Source organism: Haemaphysalis longicornis, unplaced genomic scaffold (assembly GCF_048455015.1).
Source record: "Haemaphysalis longicornis isolate Haplotype H1 unplaced genomic scaffold, Haemaphysalis longicornis Haplotype H1 scaffold_4, whole genome shotgun sequence".
Taxonomy (NCBI): Eukaryota; Metazoa; Arthropoda; class Arachnida; order Ixodida; family Ixodidae; genus Haemaphysalis; species Haemaphysalis longicornis.
The window spans coordinates 188,537,839-188,554,413 of record NW_027526361.1 but is presented as its reverse complement, the minus strand read 5'-3'; the positions used below and the strand labels follow the sequence as shown (position 1 = coordinate 188,554,413).

General features: G+C 48.0%; 1 protein-coding gene across 1 annotated transcript in view; it reads right to left on the bottom strand.

Annotated features, from left to right (window-relative positions):
* The window catches only part of LOC144179590 (sodium-coupled monocarboxylate transporter 2-like), a 203,932-nt gene that overhangs the window by 64,451 nt on the left and 122,906 nt on the right, over positions 1 to 16,575 (bottom strand). The window contains exons 7-12 of the mRNA XM_077708004.1: positions 7,549 to 7,622; positions 4,886 to 5,026; positions 3,700 to 3,829; positions 2,125 to 2,213; positions 1,504 to 1,613; positions 769 to 836 (exon numbers count right to left, since the gene is read on the bottom strand). Coding sequence (XP_077564130.1) covers positions 769 to 836; positions 1,504 to 1,613; positions 2,125 to 2,213; positions 3,700 to 3,829; positions 4,886 to 5,026; positions 7,549 to 7,622 — 612 coding nt within the window. The remainder of the gene's footprint in view (positions 1 to 768; positions 837 to 1,503; positions 1,614 to 2,124; positions 2,214 to 3,699; positions 3,830 to 4,885; positions 5,027 to 7,548; positions 7,623 to 16,575) is intronic.

Sequence of the window (16,575 nt, the reverse complement as noted above, 5' to 3'; positions counted from 1 at the left end):
ATGAAACATGCGGTATGCTCGACAAATGGGGTCACGTAAGACAATGTCGCTTACGCCAATCGGTCAGTGTCGTGTGAGACAAGCCCAAAGCGCTGTAATGCTGTGAAACTATAACAAGCATAGTGCGCGGAGTACCGACAGCAGTATGCACTGGTACATCTGTGTTTACGTGTACTTTCCTAACTTGCCCACCATTCTTATTGCTATAAAATGAATGCGCATTACATTCAAGTGAAAATAGCTCGTTCTCCGAGCTTATAAGCCCTGCCTAACTTGCGTTGGTATTTACCAGCCTCATACAATCGCACGGCTGCACATATTACGTCATACAATCTAGTGCGGGAATGAGCTAGTGAGTCGCAGGACCATTCCCTTTTTGTCTAATTACAACGCTTTTTTGAGTGAAGTTTACGTTAAAAATGATGTCAGTACGACCCTAACGAGGCAGTCCTTTCAATGAACAAAACTTGTGTTTTGTCTGCATGCATAGCCTCTTTAAATTGAAGTCAGTGGTATTAAAACCGAATGTTCTTTCCAGATAAAAAATTAGAAAGCGTTATTTTTACAGGGGTAATTGCTGCCAAAAGCTCCTTTGTCTGTCTTCGTGATTCATTGATTGAAGTTGCTTGGCTCAAAGAGAAAGGAAAATGTCTGCTCAATAGAACGTGTCTAAGAATCCTCCGCAACTCTTTTCGTGCTCTGTCTTCAACACCTGAGCACACTATTGAATACTGAGTATTTTTAACAATTTTTTACGTTGTTACTTACCTGCAGAATTGAGGATAGGCTGCCAGCAAGGTATGCGATGACTATCGTGAGAAGGCCGTATCCAGCAGCTGAAATGCGATAAAAACGTCGTTTTCCTCCAGTGATGATCCGTTGGAAGGTATAATAAAGGACCCATTTCAAATCGGAGATATGCGATGAGTAATATTTGTGCCGGCTAAAAAGGAACTTATGGAAGAGCGTATATTGAATACAATTTCAGTCGGCCCATTTTAAAGCTATCGGTTGGAGCTGTCCTACCCATAAAATTGCCAGTGCATTCTTTCTTCTTAGAATCTCATCAATAATTACCTTATCAACCGCGTTTAATGGTTACTCTACGGACAGATATAGTCTTAGTTATCGGCGAAAAATGTCTCCTGATTGGTCCCACTAAGAAAATGCTACTGAGCTATTTTTTTGTTTTTAAGCTTTCCTGTTGGTTGACGTACGTGACTTGCGGTTTGCCGAGTTATGTGTTTGTACAGGTAAAAAGGCGTTTTACATTCATAATTTCAGACCAAATACTAATAAAATCAAAGGCGTTACAGAAATAGAAAAGGTGTCTTATTTTTTTCGCTATCCTGTGACATCAAGCGAAATTATTAGTTGGTCATTAGGGCGTCGTACATTTTCCCCAAAGATCTCCCCAGGGCGTGTTCATGATCTTGCCAGGGCGTCTGGGGAGATCATGAACACTGACATGTCCTGTTTTGTACCGGAGGCTGTCAAACTCACCAAGGCCCTTCGTCACCCACATGACTCTTGCAGGTGACAGGTTCAGATGTGGCTTGAGGAAGTCCTCCCAAGTGACAGCAGCCAGGGCGTTGTAGCCGGAGGACATCGTGCTAAGGTAAAGAGGGAAAAAGAGATAGAGATTAGGCACCTTGAGGTCTCCAGCTTACCCTGTTTAAATCTTTGCCTTTTAAATATTTGCTGGAAGTACACTACCTATCTCAGTTGTGCTCATTCTCAGTTGTTGGGCACATAGCGATTACAGGTAGCTGATAGCTCTAAACCTACGCTAATAGCTCTAAACCTAGTTATAGCTCTAAACCTACGCAAATTCTAGTGCATGGTCAGATAATAACTTAGCTTCACTTGCTGCACTCTTCCATTGGTTTGGATAAACAGATGCTAAAAAATAATTTTTGTTACGTTTTCGTTGCAACAACCATAACAACCAAATGAGAACAAAGAAAAATTGCGATGTATAACTGCTTTTGAAAATGTAATGTTTTTAATTTTAATGGCTTTGAAAGCAAATGTGAATGCCTTGGAATATATTTATTTATTTATTTATTTATTTATTTATTTATTTATTTATTTATTTATTTATTGTCTTTTTATTTACCCTACCTGAGAGATCCACTGTACACCGCTGTCACGAAAAGCCCCGTCAAGCCCGGCAGGTGGCCCAGTGCGTCCATAACAAAGTATGGCATCAACTGCGTCAGGAAGCACAAATATGTTTTCGCAAGCCGGCCAAAGTAATTTGATTGTTAAGAAAGTTGTTGGTTTTTCTTAAGGCCAGGCATTGGCAGCGTGATTACGCAGGAAGTATACCCACGTGACGTTAGTCTTGGAAACTTTCTGTGCTGTGTTTTCTGCTCTCTTGGGACGGGGATAGTTTAGTGCGGTGCTCTCTGTATTTCACATGCGTCCCTTAACTTGGCACATCGTGCTCGCTTCTGATACAGAGTGCCCATGTGTTCGCAACGTTCTAGGAATAAAACCCCGTTCGACGTCAGTATCTGTGGGCCTGGTTTTCTTCCCGGTTAATAAATAAATTATTAGGAGAATAAAAGTGGGCCAAAGAGGACTAGAACTAGAACTATGAAGTATGAAATTCATATAGGCTGCGTCACGTCGTATAGCGCCTGCGCAGGCCTTCAGAAATGGTTTAGGTTTAGCACTTCTAAACCTAGACTAGAAGACAGCGAACGCACATAGTGTTTTGTGAAAGTTTGCCATTTCTTGTGATTTCTTAGCCTATTGTCTAGCTATATCTACTGAATGGTTGGATTCATCTTTTGGCTTGCACCGAGGAGCATGTGCCGGCAGCCCCGCCGGTGCACCACTCACGGAAAGACTGATTCACCAAGCGCCAAGGAAGCAGCCGTTAAACCCTCGCCTAGTAACGTGGTTCGTTTGCGCTACAACACGCACAGATGAAACAGCCGACGCTGAGAGAACAAGCGCGGGCGAAGCAGCCATTAAACCCCGTCTAGTGGCTGGGTTCCGCATCCCCAAGGCTCCGAACAAGCGAAGGGATAAGGACAGCTCGTGCTCCGGCGGCGGTGGACCGTGGTGAATGACTTTAAAATGTGTAACGTCGTAGAGCTCTCCTTCTAGTAAAAATATAACCGCGACCCTCCCTTGCTCAGGCAACGCCTGGGCACCGCAGAGTGCGGTGGTAACCATTCAGCATCCACAGCAGCCACGCGTGGCTGTTGATCTTCAAGAGAGTGAAATGCTGGGCTTGTTGGATCATACTGTTGCAAAAAAGAAACCAGCGGCAAGCACACGCAGGACAAGAGAAGGAGGGACACAAACACAACGCTGGACTACCAACTCAGGCATGGACCCCAGGGCGCAGTACCTCTGTATCATGGTCTGGCTGGCGCAGTATCCTGAGTTGGTAGTCCAGCGTTGTGTTTGTGTCCCTCCTTCTCTTGACCTGCGTGTGCTTGCCGCTGGTTTCTTTTTTGCAACTGTTGATCTTCTTGGCTGCCCCCGTCAGCACACCGCGGATTGCGTAATGGAGCTGAAGAACACAGCCCCAGGTGTGAAGAGGGGACAATACGCACAGCGCAAAACTAGAAGCAGCAGTCAGCGGCCTCCAGTTCGCACGCAGAGAGCATGGGGCACCAATTCTCCATCAATCGTATGATCAAGCAGCACATGCTTCCCGATGTACTATATCGTACCTACCTCGTCGTACTTTGTAATCGCAGACGCCTTCACTGGGTCGCACTTGTGGTAGAGTGCAAAGAGCACCAAGCCACAGAAGGCCGCAATCGTCAGTGTTCCTGCAACGCCCACCAAGGTGATATACAATGACCTGCAAAAACAAGTCGCGAAATTCGTGAACATTTATTCCCAGTACAAGCATATCGTGCGAACACCATAGTGTGCATTCTGCATGGCACTCAGGGAGTGAGAGCTCCAAACGAGGACATCTTTGTTACTCTAACAGCGTAATTAAAAGAACAGTAGTCTGCGTAATCAGGTGCTCGCGTGGCTTATTTCTAATTTTTAATTCTTCCCAACACATCTGTCAATTTGTAATCAACTTTTTTCCCAGGAAGCCTTTTAACCAAACCATTCTCTGACAGTTGCTCAAAACAAAGACACCCACATCTGTGGCACCGGGTGATTGACGATCGCGAGACTTTTGCTCCTTTTCACCAGCACTCCTTCTTACATCTCAGCTCGTGCTCGTTGTGTGTCAAACTTATGCAATTAGCTAAAACATTTTGCTGGTCATCCGCTTTCACAGAGTATAATGGCGCATGGTTTTTTGTTTTACAGAATTGTAAGTCAGGGATGATTGTTTAATTTGCGGATGCGCGGCGTGGTATCACTTAAAAGACGTGACTTTGGCGGAGGCAAAGTTTCAGGATACACATAAAAATGACAGGGCAGAGCAACTTTAATAAACAAACTAAGATCTATTCAGTAAGTCGATTTTTCAGCCTTGACTTCGCACATAATTGGAGTTATGGTGGCAAGAACGCTTTGACCCCCATCTTACGTAGTCGATCATAGTGCCATTTTAGAACATAAAACACGAATGACAAAAAGGAGGATTCGGCGAGAAGAAAGATACTGGTTAACCGGAAACCAGACCTCTAATGTTGGCGATGAACGTATCCAAGCATACGTACCAATCTAATAATCAACTGATTTTAATGCCCTGTTCTGACTATGGAAGTACTAGAGTATCTAAAAGATACATTCTTGAATTCCCTGACACCAAGGTCACAAAAGACCTTACAATAAATCTCTACCAGTCGGAAGACCAGTCGTCTGCGATTAAAAAGTATTGGCCCCTTGACTCGTTTGACACCTGGACTTATTGGTTTACATTACTTGATGTGACTACAATATTTCTTACGTGCGGGCTTTGCGTATGGACCCCAGGGCGCAGTACCTCTGTATCATGGTCTGGTTGGCGCAGTATCCTGTCATCCAGACAACCGCGGACCCGATGGTGACGCTCCAGAAGGTGAAGGTCTTCTGAAAGTTGAAGCTCACACTGGCCGACGAGTGCGATAAAAGAAATCTGGTTAGTATACCTTTTTCCAATGGGGTATAGTCAAAGGGGTGTACGTTGTCGGAATGTTTGTTTAAACCAAAGCAGAAATAAACAATACACAAATGCCAATAAAGGTTCAGAAATTCAAGTTTAGGACAAACTCCAACATGCCGTGATATATTGCGCATGTTATAATTAAGGTTCAATAACAAACATTGATTGATTGATTGTAGGGTTTAACGCGCCGACGCAACGAAGGCGATGAGGCGCGCCGTAGTGGAGGGCTCCGGATTAATTTTGACCACCTGGGGATCTTTATCGTGCGCCGAAATCTCGTACACACGGGCCTTTTTGCTTTTCGCCTCCATCAGAAAAGCGGCCGCCGCGGCCGGAAATCGAACCCGCGACCTTGTGCTCAGCAGCGCAACGCCTTAGCCACTGAGCCACCGCGGCGGGTCAATAACAAACACAGTGGGATAAAGCAGTGTTGCTAAGTAGAGGGTTTGGTTTAGGTTTGAGAGATGGCTAGTAATGGTGTGAGATGCGGTTCCATGATGCTTATCCTCCACCCCCCTATATCTAACTTTGTGTGTAGAGTGCCTGCGGGGTCGCGATCAAATGGCCTATAATTCTCTTCAAGAAAAAATTTTTTGGCGCATTACCTAATAGTTTGCCCAGTGCCGAATAAAGAGCGCCTACCTCATTTGTAAATACAAGCAGACCGCTTTCTCCCCAAACAAACGACCCCTGCCAGAGTGCACGAGCAGAGAGAGCCCTGGCATTCTTTTGACACTGGCTAGTGGTTGGTGACGTCACCTTCAAAAGTGCCCGCTCTGCGCTGACCGCTCGTCGAGCTTGTTTTGTTCAAGTTACGATACGGGCCAGCAAGAATTCTGGAAAATGGAACAGGCACACAATCTTTCTTTAGAATAAGGGAGCCTGAAGGAGTCCCAAATGCAACACGCTCCCTACCAACGAGCGTGGTTTGCCCCTAACGACTGGCTGCTAAGTTGGGTTTCTTGAATGCAAAGAACTTAGAGATATTCGATCGCAGTTTTTACTGCCACCGCTAATGACAATCCTAGCACGATTTCTCAACATACCATCGTCCCTTTACTGTTATGTATAACTTTGTTTCCGCCCTGAATTCCGTTGTGGCAAGTGGGAACAAGCTGCCTGCCGTGAACTGCATCAATTCGTACGCGAAGTCTGCCGACATGCCGCAGCAGTGTCGCAGCAGGTGCTACGCCTGGTCGCTCCCCAGTTCCTGCACGGCCGGTCGGCTTGGAAACGGTGCGGCTTAGCATCGCGCGAGATATTTGATCGCCGCTTTCGCAAACAGCGGGGATTAAAATTTTCAGCGCAATTTTTCACCAAACCTTACTTTTTTCCAATCGCTAAGCTTTTTTCGTCGTCAATTTTATTCTAGCGAGCGGCGTTTCGAGACATTTGTGCGTTGATCACAATGAACCCCCGGGTAAGTTCCAGTGCGGTGCTTTGCCGGGACACGAGCTGCCTCATGAGCAGCCGCCGCTTACGTCTACCCTTGCACAGTTGCGTAGAAGAGGAACCAAATACTGACGCGGGCCCAGCCGCTCATCTGTATACATTTTATTGTATCCTACTTCTTTATGTTACATGTGTCACGTCTTGACCACCTGGGGCCCGAGACCTCCAGTGAACACGTGATTAGCGGTTTGCTGCTCCCATGCTCGCGGTGTGGCCCAAGCTTTTCGTTGTGGTTTGTTTCTCCAGTCTGACTTCCCTGCCGGCGTCTCCCGTGATGACTGCAATCGTTACACTTCACAGTCTAGCTTCGCCTCCCGATTTTCAGGTGGGCTTCAGGAGACTGGCGGAGCAGCGTTCATTGTTTCTTCTTTTCCCTTGCTGGTTCTTTCTGACGTTGCCTTTCGCTTGCTTTACCGCCTTTTTACCGCGAAGCTGTGGATATCTAGGGTAACACATCTGCCTGTCGGCGACCAGAAAGTCTTCTAAAGCATGAAGTGCGAATAAGCGAAAGATTTTTGTTCGGAAATTTTCGATTTAAATTGCGATTACGGGAACAACTGGGTGGTGAGCTTAAGTTTGAGCGAGAGAGAGAAAAAAACGTTTTACTGCTTGGGAGGAGTAGTCCGGCCGGTTGAGCCACCGTAGGGCTATTTATTGTGCTGGTTTGAGCCCTGTCGACAAGGGCGCGCTGAGACTGGGCATTGGTAGTTTAGGGGGCTGGGTTGGGGGACAGGAGCAAGGCGTAGTAGTGAAAGATAGCGTGGGGAGTATCTTCGTAGTACCCTCAGTGCGGGCATGCGAGGGTGGAAAAGAGGGGCGCGGAAATGTGGGTGAGGCTCGCCAAGTTTGAGGCGATGCCGGATCCGAGATGAGGATAAACGTAAGGTCTTGTCCAAACCTAAGGTTGCAAGCAGGCTCAATAAAAATACTGAGGGTTACAAATCAAAACGTTTGGCAAGATGTTCGTGGTAGAAGTGAGCGAGATCACTTGCCCTAGGCAAATGAGTACCTACTCAAAAAACTCCAGCAGTCCTTGCTTGTGTGCGGCGGCGAAAACTGCGCTGACGCCACCAGCCAACATAGAGCCCTGTATGAAGCAGTGGCATAAAAAAGGAAAAAAGGCGCGTCACACTTCACAATTTTGTTTTAACACATGATAGCATTTATAAAACTAGCCTTCAAACTAGTTCCGCTTTCATTCGCCTATGCCTTTCCAGACGACATTTGGAGTGACGGGGTAATTGATAGAAGGTTGTGGAGAGGAACGTTAGTGGATGATTCCTTGCCGAAGTGACACTCTCTGTTCATGAGCGAAGGCCTGGTGTTATTGGAGCATGCCGCGTTCCGGTGGTTTTGAGTAAAAGTGGAAAGGTACTCTTCGTACGCTAAGGACGCATCTTACCAGGTTAAGCGAGGCGACGGCTGCACGTCGCAACCTGTGTTCTCGCTCAGGCAAAACACAAAAGTAACTGACTGGTTTCTGTCGACAAGAATTACAGCCACACCGGGGCAGGAGAGATAAAAATTGGCCGCGTATCTGCTCCTTTCGTTGCAAATGTCGACAAAAGACAATAGTCTTTATCGACATTTGCCAAGTAAATGCCTCCCTTTACTTTACCGCTCACCTCTCATGTTGTTTCTGTTGCGTCGCGCTCCTCCCAAGGTGAAGACGCCAAAGGTTTGCTTAAATCAATTTAAATTTACCGCGTTCCACTGCTCCAGGCCGGGTGCCTCAATGCCAGCGCTGCCGTACGGCGGAGACGCGCGGGAATCGAGGCGCCCTACTTCAACGTTCATAGAACCACGTTGCCCTACTCCCCGTGCGTTGCAAGCAGAACGTGGAGCCTATCTAGTGAAAGTTTTCGTAACTGTTGCCGCTTAATTTCTTAAAATGCCGCCAGAATCTATAATGGGGAGGGTGATAGCAGGCGACGGCGGAGTGATTTTTATTCTGCAGTGGATGAAGTATTTAATTTCGCGAAAATCAAGCATCTATAATTTTTTTATGAACGAACACTGCAGATATCACTTCTGTATTAATTTGTTGTCATATATCGGCGCCATGCCTTGTTCTTCTTCAACAATGTTGACAAGTATGAACATTACACCGGACTTCCACGGCTAGATTTGGCTGCGACTATATAAGACTATTGCACAGGCGTCGTTTTACTTTGGCTGGGTGGCTGAATCGAGTCACAGACAGACAGACCGACAAATAGACATACAGACAGACCAAACTCTTTGGGTTTAAGTAGCCCAAAAAAGACTATCGTCTGTAAAAAAGGTCGCCAATTTTGTTGCTTTGAATACCAGCTCAGGGCGTGCGCGCCATTCATTCTCTGTAGATGTAATGGGTGGATGGTTGGATGGACAGATGGATGGATACATGGATGGATGGATGGACACATGGATGGGTGGGTGGGTGGATTAATGGATAAATGAATGGAAGGAAGGAAGGAAGGAAGGAAAGAAGGAAGGAAGGAAGGAAGGAAGGAAGGAAGGAAGGAAGGAAGGAAGGAAGGAAGGACAGACAGACAGACAGACAGACAGACAGACAGACAGACAGACAGATAGATAGATAGATAGATAGATAGATAGATAGATAGATAGATAGATAGATAGATAGATAGATAGATAGATAGATAGATAGATAGATAGATAGACAGACAGACAGACAGACAGACAGACAGACAGGCAGACAGACAGACAGACAGGCAGACAGACAGACAGACAGACAGACAGACAGATAGATAGATAGATAGATAGATAGATAGATAGATAGATAGATAGATAGATAGATAGATAGATAGATAGATAGATAGATAGATAGATAGATAGATAGATAGATAGATAGATAGATAGATAGATAGATAGATAGATAGATAGACGGACGGACGGACGGACGGACGGAAAAGGAAGATGAAAGAAGGTGAAAGAAAGGGAAAAATGTGAAAGAAGGCGAAAGGAAGGGGGCCAGGAAGGTGAAAGAAAGAGAGAAAGGAATGTGATTGGAAGAATGATCGCCAGAAGGGTGAAATGCTTTTTTTTCAGACTAAAATATGCTCTGTGAAAATTGAAACTTGTGGGTGAGGAAGCAAAAATCTGACGGCAAACATGAGTAAACAAAGCGTTGTTGCTTGATATATTGTCACGAAGAAAAAAACGACTCAGATGAACCAATACCGCATTGGGCTAGTTGGTGCATGATTGAAAATTTCAAAAAGCGGAGAGAAAGAGGAGCGACACACACAAGCGCTTACTCGCAACTACCGGTTTATTGAAAAAACACAAAATTGATACTTGAACACAAATCATAGATTAGACAAACATGGTGTCGATTAGCGCGTGTTCCTTCCCGTGAAGAGTTATGGATGATTTGCTTACACACTTGTTATAATGTCCCTTGGTAAAGTAGGTCTCGACCAGTTCCCTGACAATCTATCATTATGCCTGTAGAGCACCACTGTCTCACCAAATAAAGGGTGACATCCACACTTTTTACAATAAGCAGGAAGATTGGCGTCTGTTGAATTTGTCATAGTAGACGCATGCTCTTTCACACGCACGTTTAGACAGCGTCCAGTCTGGCCCACATACACAGATTTGCATGATAACGGGATTCTGTAAACGACGCCAATCGCCCAACGAACAAAAGGCTGCGCATGGGTGACGCCCCACTCGTTTCTCTTTTTCCTGGGACGATCCTTGTTATTAACAATGCGGCCGGGACTGTTCACTTTTGTTTTTGCATAGAACAACACACTTACGCCGTATCGGGACCCCACGTTCTTCCAACCATGCGCCATTTTATGGACGTACGGGACTACAGCACATTTTCTGTCACGCCAGTCCTTCTCCTCCTCTGAAAATTTGCACTTGATCTGGCACACAAGGCCACCACACACTGCCGACAATACAGACGGAGGGAATCCAGCCGCCTTAAGGCAGGTGATCTGCTCCGACAAACTCTCTCTTGCCAAATGCTTACATGACTTCTTAACAGCCGACCCAAGACAAAACATGGCTATTCCTCTTTTTACTATCTTTTAATGGCGAGATGAGTAGTTGAGCAAAGGAATCTCCGAACAAGAGTCATAACGCCAACACGGGTGCTGATTTGAGACGTCAAGTTTCACATCCAAAAACTGTATGCAGCCTTCAACTGCTTGCTTAAATGTGAAGGTTAGGCCCATCCCACATTTGTCGAACACATTCAAGAACCTTCAGATCTGAGCAAACAGTTGAAGGCTGCATACAGTTTTTGGATTTGAAACTTGACGTCTCAAATCAGCACCCGTGTTGGCGTTATGACTCTTGTTCGGAGATTCCTTTGCTCAACTACTCATCTCGCCATTAAAAGATAGTAAAAAGAGGAATAGCCATGTTTTGTCTTGGGTCGGCTAAGAAGTCATGTGAGCATTTGGCGGGAGAGAGTTTTTCGTAGCAGATCACCCGCCTTAAGGCGGCTGGATTCCCCCCGTCAGTACTGTCGGCAGTGTGTGGTGGCCTTAGATCAAGTGCAAATTTTCAGAGGAGGAGAAAGATCGGCGTGACAGAAAATGTGCTGCAGTCCCGTACGTCCATAAAATGGCGCACGGTTTGAAGAACGTGGGGTCCCAATACGGCGTAAGGGTGTTGTTCTCTGTAAAAACAAAAGTGGGCAGTCTCTGCCGCATTATTAATAACAAGGAGCGTCCTAGGAAAAAGAAGAACGAGTGTGGCGTCACCCATCCGCAGCCTTTTGTTCGTTGTGCGATTGGCGTTGTTTACAGAATCCTGTTATCATGCAAGTCTGTGTATGTGGGCCAGACTGGACGCTGTCTAAATGTTCGTCTGAAACAGCATGCGTCCACTATGACAAATTCAACAGGCGCAAATCTTCCTGCTCATTAAAAAGCGTTGGTGTCGCCCTTTGTTTGGTGAGACAGTGGAGCTCTACAGGCATAATAATCAGATTGTCAGGGAACTGGTCAAGGCCTACTTTACCAAGAGACATAATAACAAGTGTGTAAGCAAATCATCCATCACTCTTCACGGGAAGGAGCGGCGCGAGCGCTTCTCAAGTCGTCGAATTGCATCCAGAACACTGTAGATCATAGAAGATTATCGGCACCGCTAATCGGCACCGCTAATCGGCACCATGTTTGTCTAATCTATGATTTGTGTTCATGTATCAAATTCGTGTTTTTTCAGTAAACCGGTAGTTGCGAGTAAGGGCTTGTGTGTGTCACTCCTCTTTGTCCCCGTTTTTTGTGCGCTTTGAAGTTTTGAATTTCGACTCTGTTGTCTACAAGGAAAACAAGTTTATTGGAGCGAGCTTGTGCTCCCCTAACAACTGAAAGAATACACAGGCGGCGAAGCAGCACTCCACAAAGTGACGTCCGCAGGTGAATGGAATACCGCGGTGTCTGCTCTACGGACATTTACTTCTCGGCGCGAGCGCTTCTGGAACCGTCGAATTTCATCCATAACACTCTAGATCATAGAAGATTATTATATGCTGGTGACGTTAGTTACAACCACTCTCCCTATCAAACGAGATAACACGTGCGACATAAAGAATGGAACACGCGCTTCACTTGGCCCAAGGAAAACACAGATAACACATCAGGGCACAGCCGGTGGGCAAAACCACAACATAAACAAACCCAATGCATGGTTCGCAGAAATGCCCCCCTTTAAGAGTGCATCGACCCGATGCTAAAATAAAAGACAGTCCGAACAAAAAACAAAAAAGTCCGTTATCTTCCGCAGTAACGTTTTAGGCAAACCACGTGGACGACTTCGGGCCGCGTGCGTCGTCGTGAAGTTCCAGTCAATATCGGGGATCACCTCATAGGTAAGTTGGCCAACACGTTGTAGAATCCGGTAGGGTCGAAATACCGTCGGAGAAGCTTCTCACCCGCGTCCACACCGTCGAATCGGAGTCCAAACCCATACACTATCCCCTGGGCGGTACTCGGCGTCTCGGCGTCGGAGGTTGTAGCGTCCGGCATCCGCCAGCTGCTAGTCCGTTGTGCAAACTCGAGCGAGCTGGCGGCCCTCCTCCGCACGCTGAAGGTATCCTTGGACTTCGGCGTTGAGGTAGTCGTCTTCTAGGTGCGGAAGCATGGCGTCAAGCATCGTAGTCGGCCGTCTTCCGTAGACAAGCTCGAACGGTGTCATCTGCGTGGTTTGCTGGATAGCCGTGTTGTACTCAAACGTGACATACGGAAGGACTTCGACCCAACTCTTATGTTCAATGTCGACGTACATTGACAGCATATCCGCGATGGTCTTGTTCAGACGTTCTGTTAGTCCGTTCGGTTGGGGGTGGTACGCCGTCGTTCTTTGGTGATCCGTGGTGCTGTAGCGTAAGATTCCTTGCATAATATCCGCACTGAAGGCCGTTCCACGGGCCGTGATTAGCACTTCAAGGGCTCCATATCGCAGCACAACTCGGTTTATGAAGAACTTGGCGACTCCTTGTGCAGTCCCCCTGAAAAGAGCGGCGGTCTCTGCGTAGCGCGTTGTGTAGTCTGTAAATAGGACAATTCAATTGTTCTTTGATCGTGAGGTCGGGAACGTTCTCAGAAGGTCCAGTGCAATCTTTTGGAAGGGCGTCGATGGGACGGCGATCCGCTGCAGGAGTCCGGCGGGTCTCATCGGTAGCGGTTTTCGTCGCTGGCAGTTATGGCAGCTCTGGACGTAGCGGATGACGTCGGATGTAAGGTGGGGCCAGTAGTACTTCGTCTTCATTTTTCCAATAGTGCGAGATGTGCCGAGATGCTAGGAAGACGGCTCGTCGTGGCATGCCTCCGAAATTTCGTCACGAAGGTCTGCTCGGATGACAAGAAGATAATTTGTTTGCATTCCGGGGCTGAAATTATTCTTCACGGGGACGGAGTTTTTCAGTCTGAATGCTGGTAAGTTCTGTTTGAACACCCTAAGCACGGCGACATTGCGTCCTTCGAGGTGGTCAATCATGCCGCGTAAGCCGAGGTCGGCACGCTGCTGGGCGGCTAGCCGCTCTTCGTCACGACTCAGAACAACGCGCTGTCTTCATTAGTCTTCCGGTTGGTGGGTGGACGGAGGCGAGGGACAGGCAGTCGGCGGCGGAGTGTTTCCTGTCGGATTTGTAGACGATTGCAACGTCGAACTCTTGCAGACACAACCTCCACCACCCAAGACGGCGAGAGGGGTCCTTCAAATTGGCGAGCCAGCACAGCGCATTGTGGTCTGTCACGACCATGAATGGTCTACCATACACGTATGGGCGAAAGTTTGAAATGGCCCATATAATTGCGAGGCACTCTTTCTCAGAGGCTGAGTAGTGTTTCTCCTTTTTCGACAGACCACCGCTGGCATAGGAGATTAATTTTTCGCGACCGACTCGCTTTTGGACGAGGAGGGCACCCAAGCCTATATCACACGCGTCCATGTGCATTTCCGTTTCGGCGTTTTTCTCGATAGTGCGAGCACGGGCGGGTTTTGCAGGCGCTGTTGCAGCTGGCAGAATGCTTTTTTTTGGGCGTTTTCCCAGCTGAAAGGGGTGCCCCTTTCGTCAATCGCATGAGTGGCTCTGCAATGCGTGTAAAGTTTGCGACGAAGCGCCGGTATGCGCACAGTCCAAGAACTCTTTGCACGCCCTTCTTGTCTGTCAGTCTTGGAAAGTTCGCTATGGCTGAAGTTTTCGCCGGGTCAGGCAGGACTCCCACGGCGTTGACGACATGGCGCAAAAACTTGAGTTCCCCGTACGCGAAGCGGCCCTTTTCAGGCTTCAGAGTTAGCCCCGACGAGCGAATAGCCTCGAGAACAGCCTCCAACCTTACAAGGTGTTCGGCGAAAGTTCGCGCGAATGCCACGATGTCGTCTAGGTATACCAGACAGGGGTGGCACTTCAGGACAGCTAGTACGGTGTCCTTGACTCTTCGAAACGTTGCTGGCGCTGTGCACAGCCCGAACGGCACCATCTTGAACTCGTAAAGGCCGTCCAGGGTTATGAATGCAGTCTTCTCTCGGTCTCTCTTGTCCACTTCTGCTTGCCAGTAGCCTGTCTTTAGATCCATCGATGAAAATTACTTCGCGTAGCAGAGGTGGTCGAGGGCGTTGTCCATTCGTGGCAGGGATACACGCCCTTTTTGGTGATTTCTTTCAGTTGCCGGTAGTCAAAGCAAAACTTTAATGTTCCGTCTTTTTTCTTCACGACTGTGGCCCACGCAGCCCCGGGGATTTTCGATCTCTGTATAAAGTAGGCGCTGAGCATGTCTTCCATTTGTGTCCGGATGGCTTCCCGCTCGTGTGAAGACACACGGTACGGTGACTGTAGGGTATGTCGGGCTCCATCCTGGGTTATAATTCGGGGCTTCACTAGAAGTGTCCGACGTAATTTTGAGTTCGACGAAAAACACTCGCTGTATTGACGCAGCAACGCCAATAATTTGGCGGTAGCGCTGGATTCAAGTCGAAGGGATGCGGAAGCTTGAACGTATCTTCGGGTGCGTGTTCTAAGCCGGCGACCGCGATCATGTTACTTGCTTCTTGCGTTTCTTCGAGGAAAACAATTGCAGCAGCCTTGTTTAAATGCTCGTACTCCTGAAATTAGTGACCAAAACGTGGGATTGCGGGTGCTTAAAGCGCGCAATCCCTCTTGCGACTGAGACACCGCGGTCGAGAAGCAACCTTTGGTCACTCTCTGCGATAGCGTCGACGTCAGGAGCAGCATCTTCGCAGTATGCGGTGATCATCAAACTTGCGCGGGGTGGCAGGGTGGCATGATCATCAGCAATCCTTACAGCAGAACAGTTTTCGAGGTGCGATTCCGGTATCACGCAGTGACCGGAGGAAAAAGTTACCGATTTCGTCTGTAGATCAATTATTACACCATTGTCCGTCAAAAAGTACATTCCAAGAATTACGTCGCGGGACCAGTTTGACGAAAGCGGCAGGGTACGAGGTGCCGTCTATGTTGACGCGTTATGTGCACGTTCCACTTGGTGTTACGAGATTGCCTCTTGCTGTGCGTATGTGCGGACCGTCCCATCTGGTCGTAACTTTCGTCAGCTTAGACGCAAATGATCCGTTGATTACTGGTCAGTCGGCTCCCGTGTCTCAGAGCGACTACATCAAAGCGGTTGATGGACAACTGGACGTGGGACGGCACCTTCTTCGAGTTCCGGAAGCGTGGGGGCATCGTATCTCGGCTTGTCCGTGTTGACGGTCGGGAGCTATGCATCGTCGTGGTCGTCGTCTTTTCACCAGAGGTCCAGGTCATGTCGGGTACGCGTCGCACCGTTGGGCTGTCGTCGTGTTCGTGAGTCAGGTCAGGGTTATATCGGGTCGTCGGCACGAGGGCACGGTGTTCGTTGGGTCCTTGCATCGTTGGAGGCTTTTCTTTTTTCCGCCATTGCACAACTTCACCTCCAGAAGTTGCTGCTTTTAGTTTCCCCCGCGGGTGCTGGGGGACCTTCCACGTGCGAAGTCAGCATTGCTACAGCGGTTCGGCTATTGGTACGGGAAGGGCAACAGCGAATGGTTGAAACGGGATGGGCCACGGCTGGTTTGAGATAGATATTCGTCGATCTCTCGTGGCCGTTGACCAGAGAGAGGGCGAGGTGCGTCGACGCAGAAACCACGCAGTCCGAGCCTCTTGTATGGGCAGCGACGATAGATGTGGTCGCTCCTCGCAGTGGTAGCAAAGCGGACGATTATCGGGAGTTCGCCACACGTCGTTCTTCCTCGGCGTCTGGTATTGGACTACAGGGGGTCGGGTGGGCGACAGTGGACGGCGGTACGGCGGGACTTCTTGAGGACGGAATGAAGCAGGGCGGGGTCGACGTACAGTTGCAGAGTAGGTCATAGAGTGTGGCTCACAGGGTGCTTCGGATGGCGTTGAAGTCCCCAGTGCATGTTGAACCTCTTCTCGGACGACGTCAGTCAGGGAAGCGACTTGAAGTTGCGGCGCCATTGAAAACATTTTCCGAAGCTCCTGCCTGACGATCGCGCGTATTGTATCGCGTAGTGTATCGGAGCTAATAGCTCCGGCCCCGATAGGGCAGTCG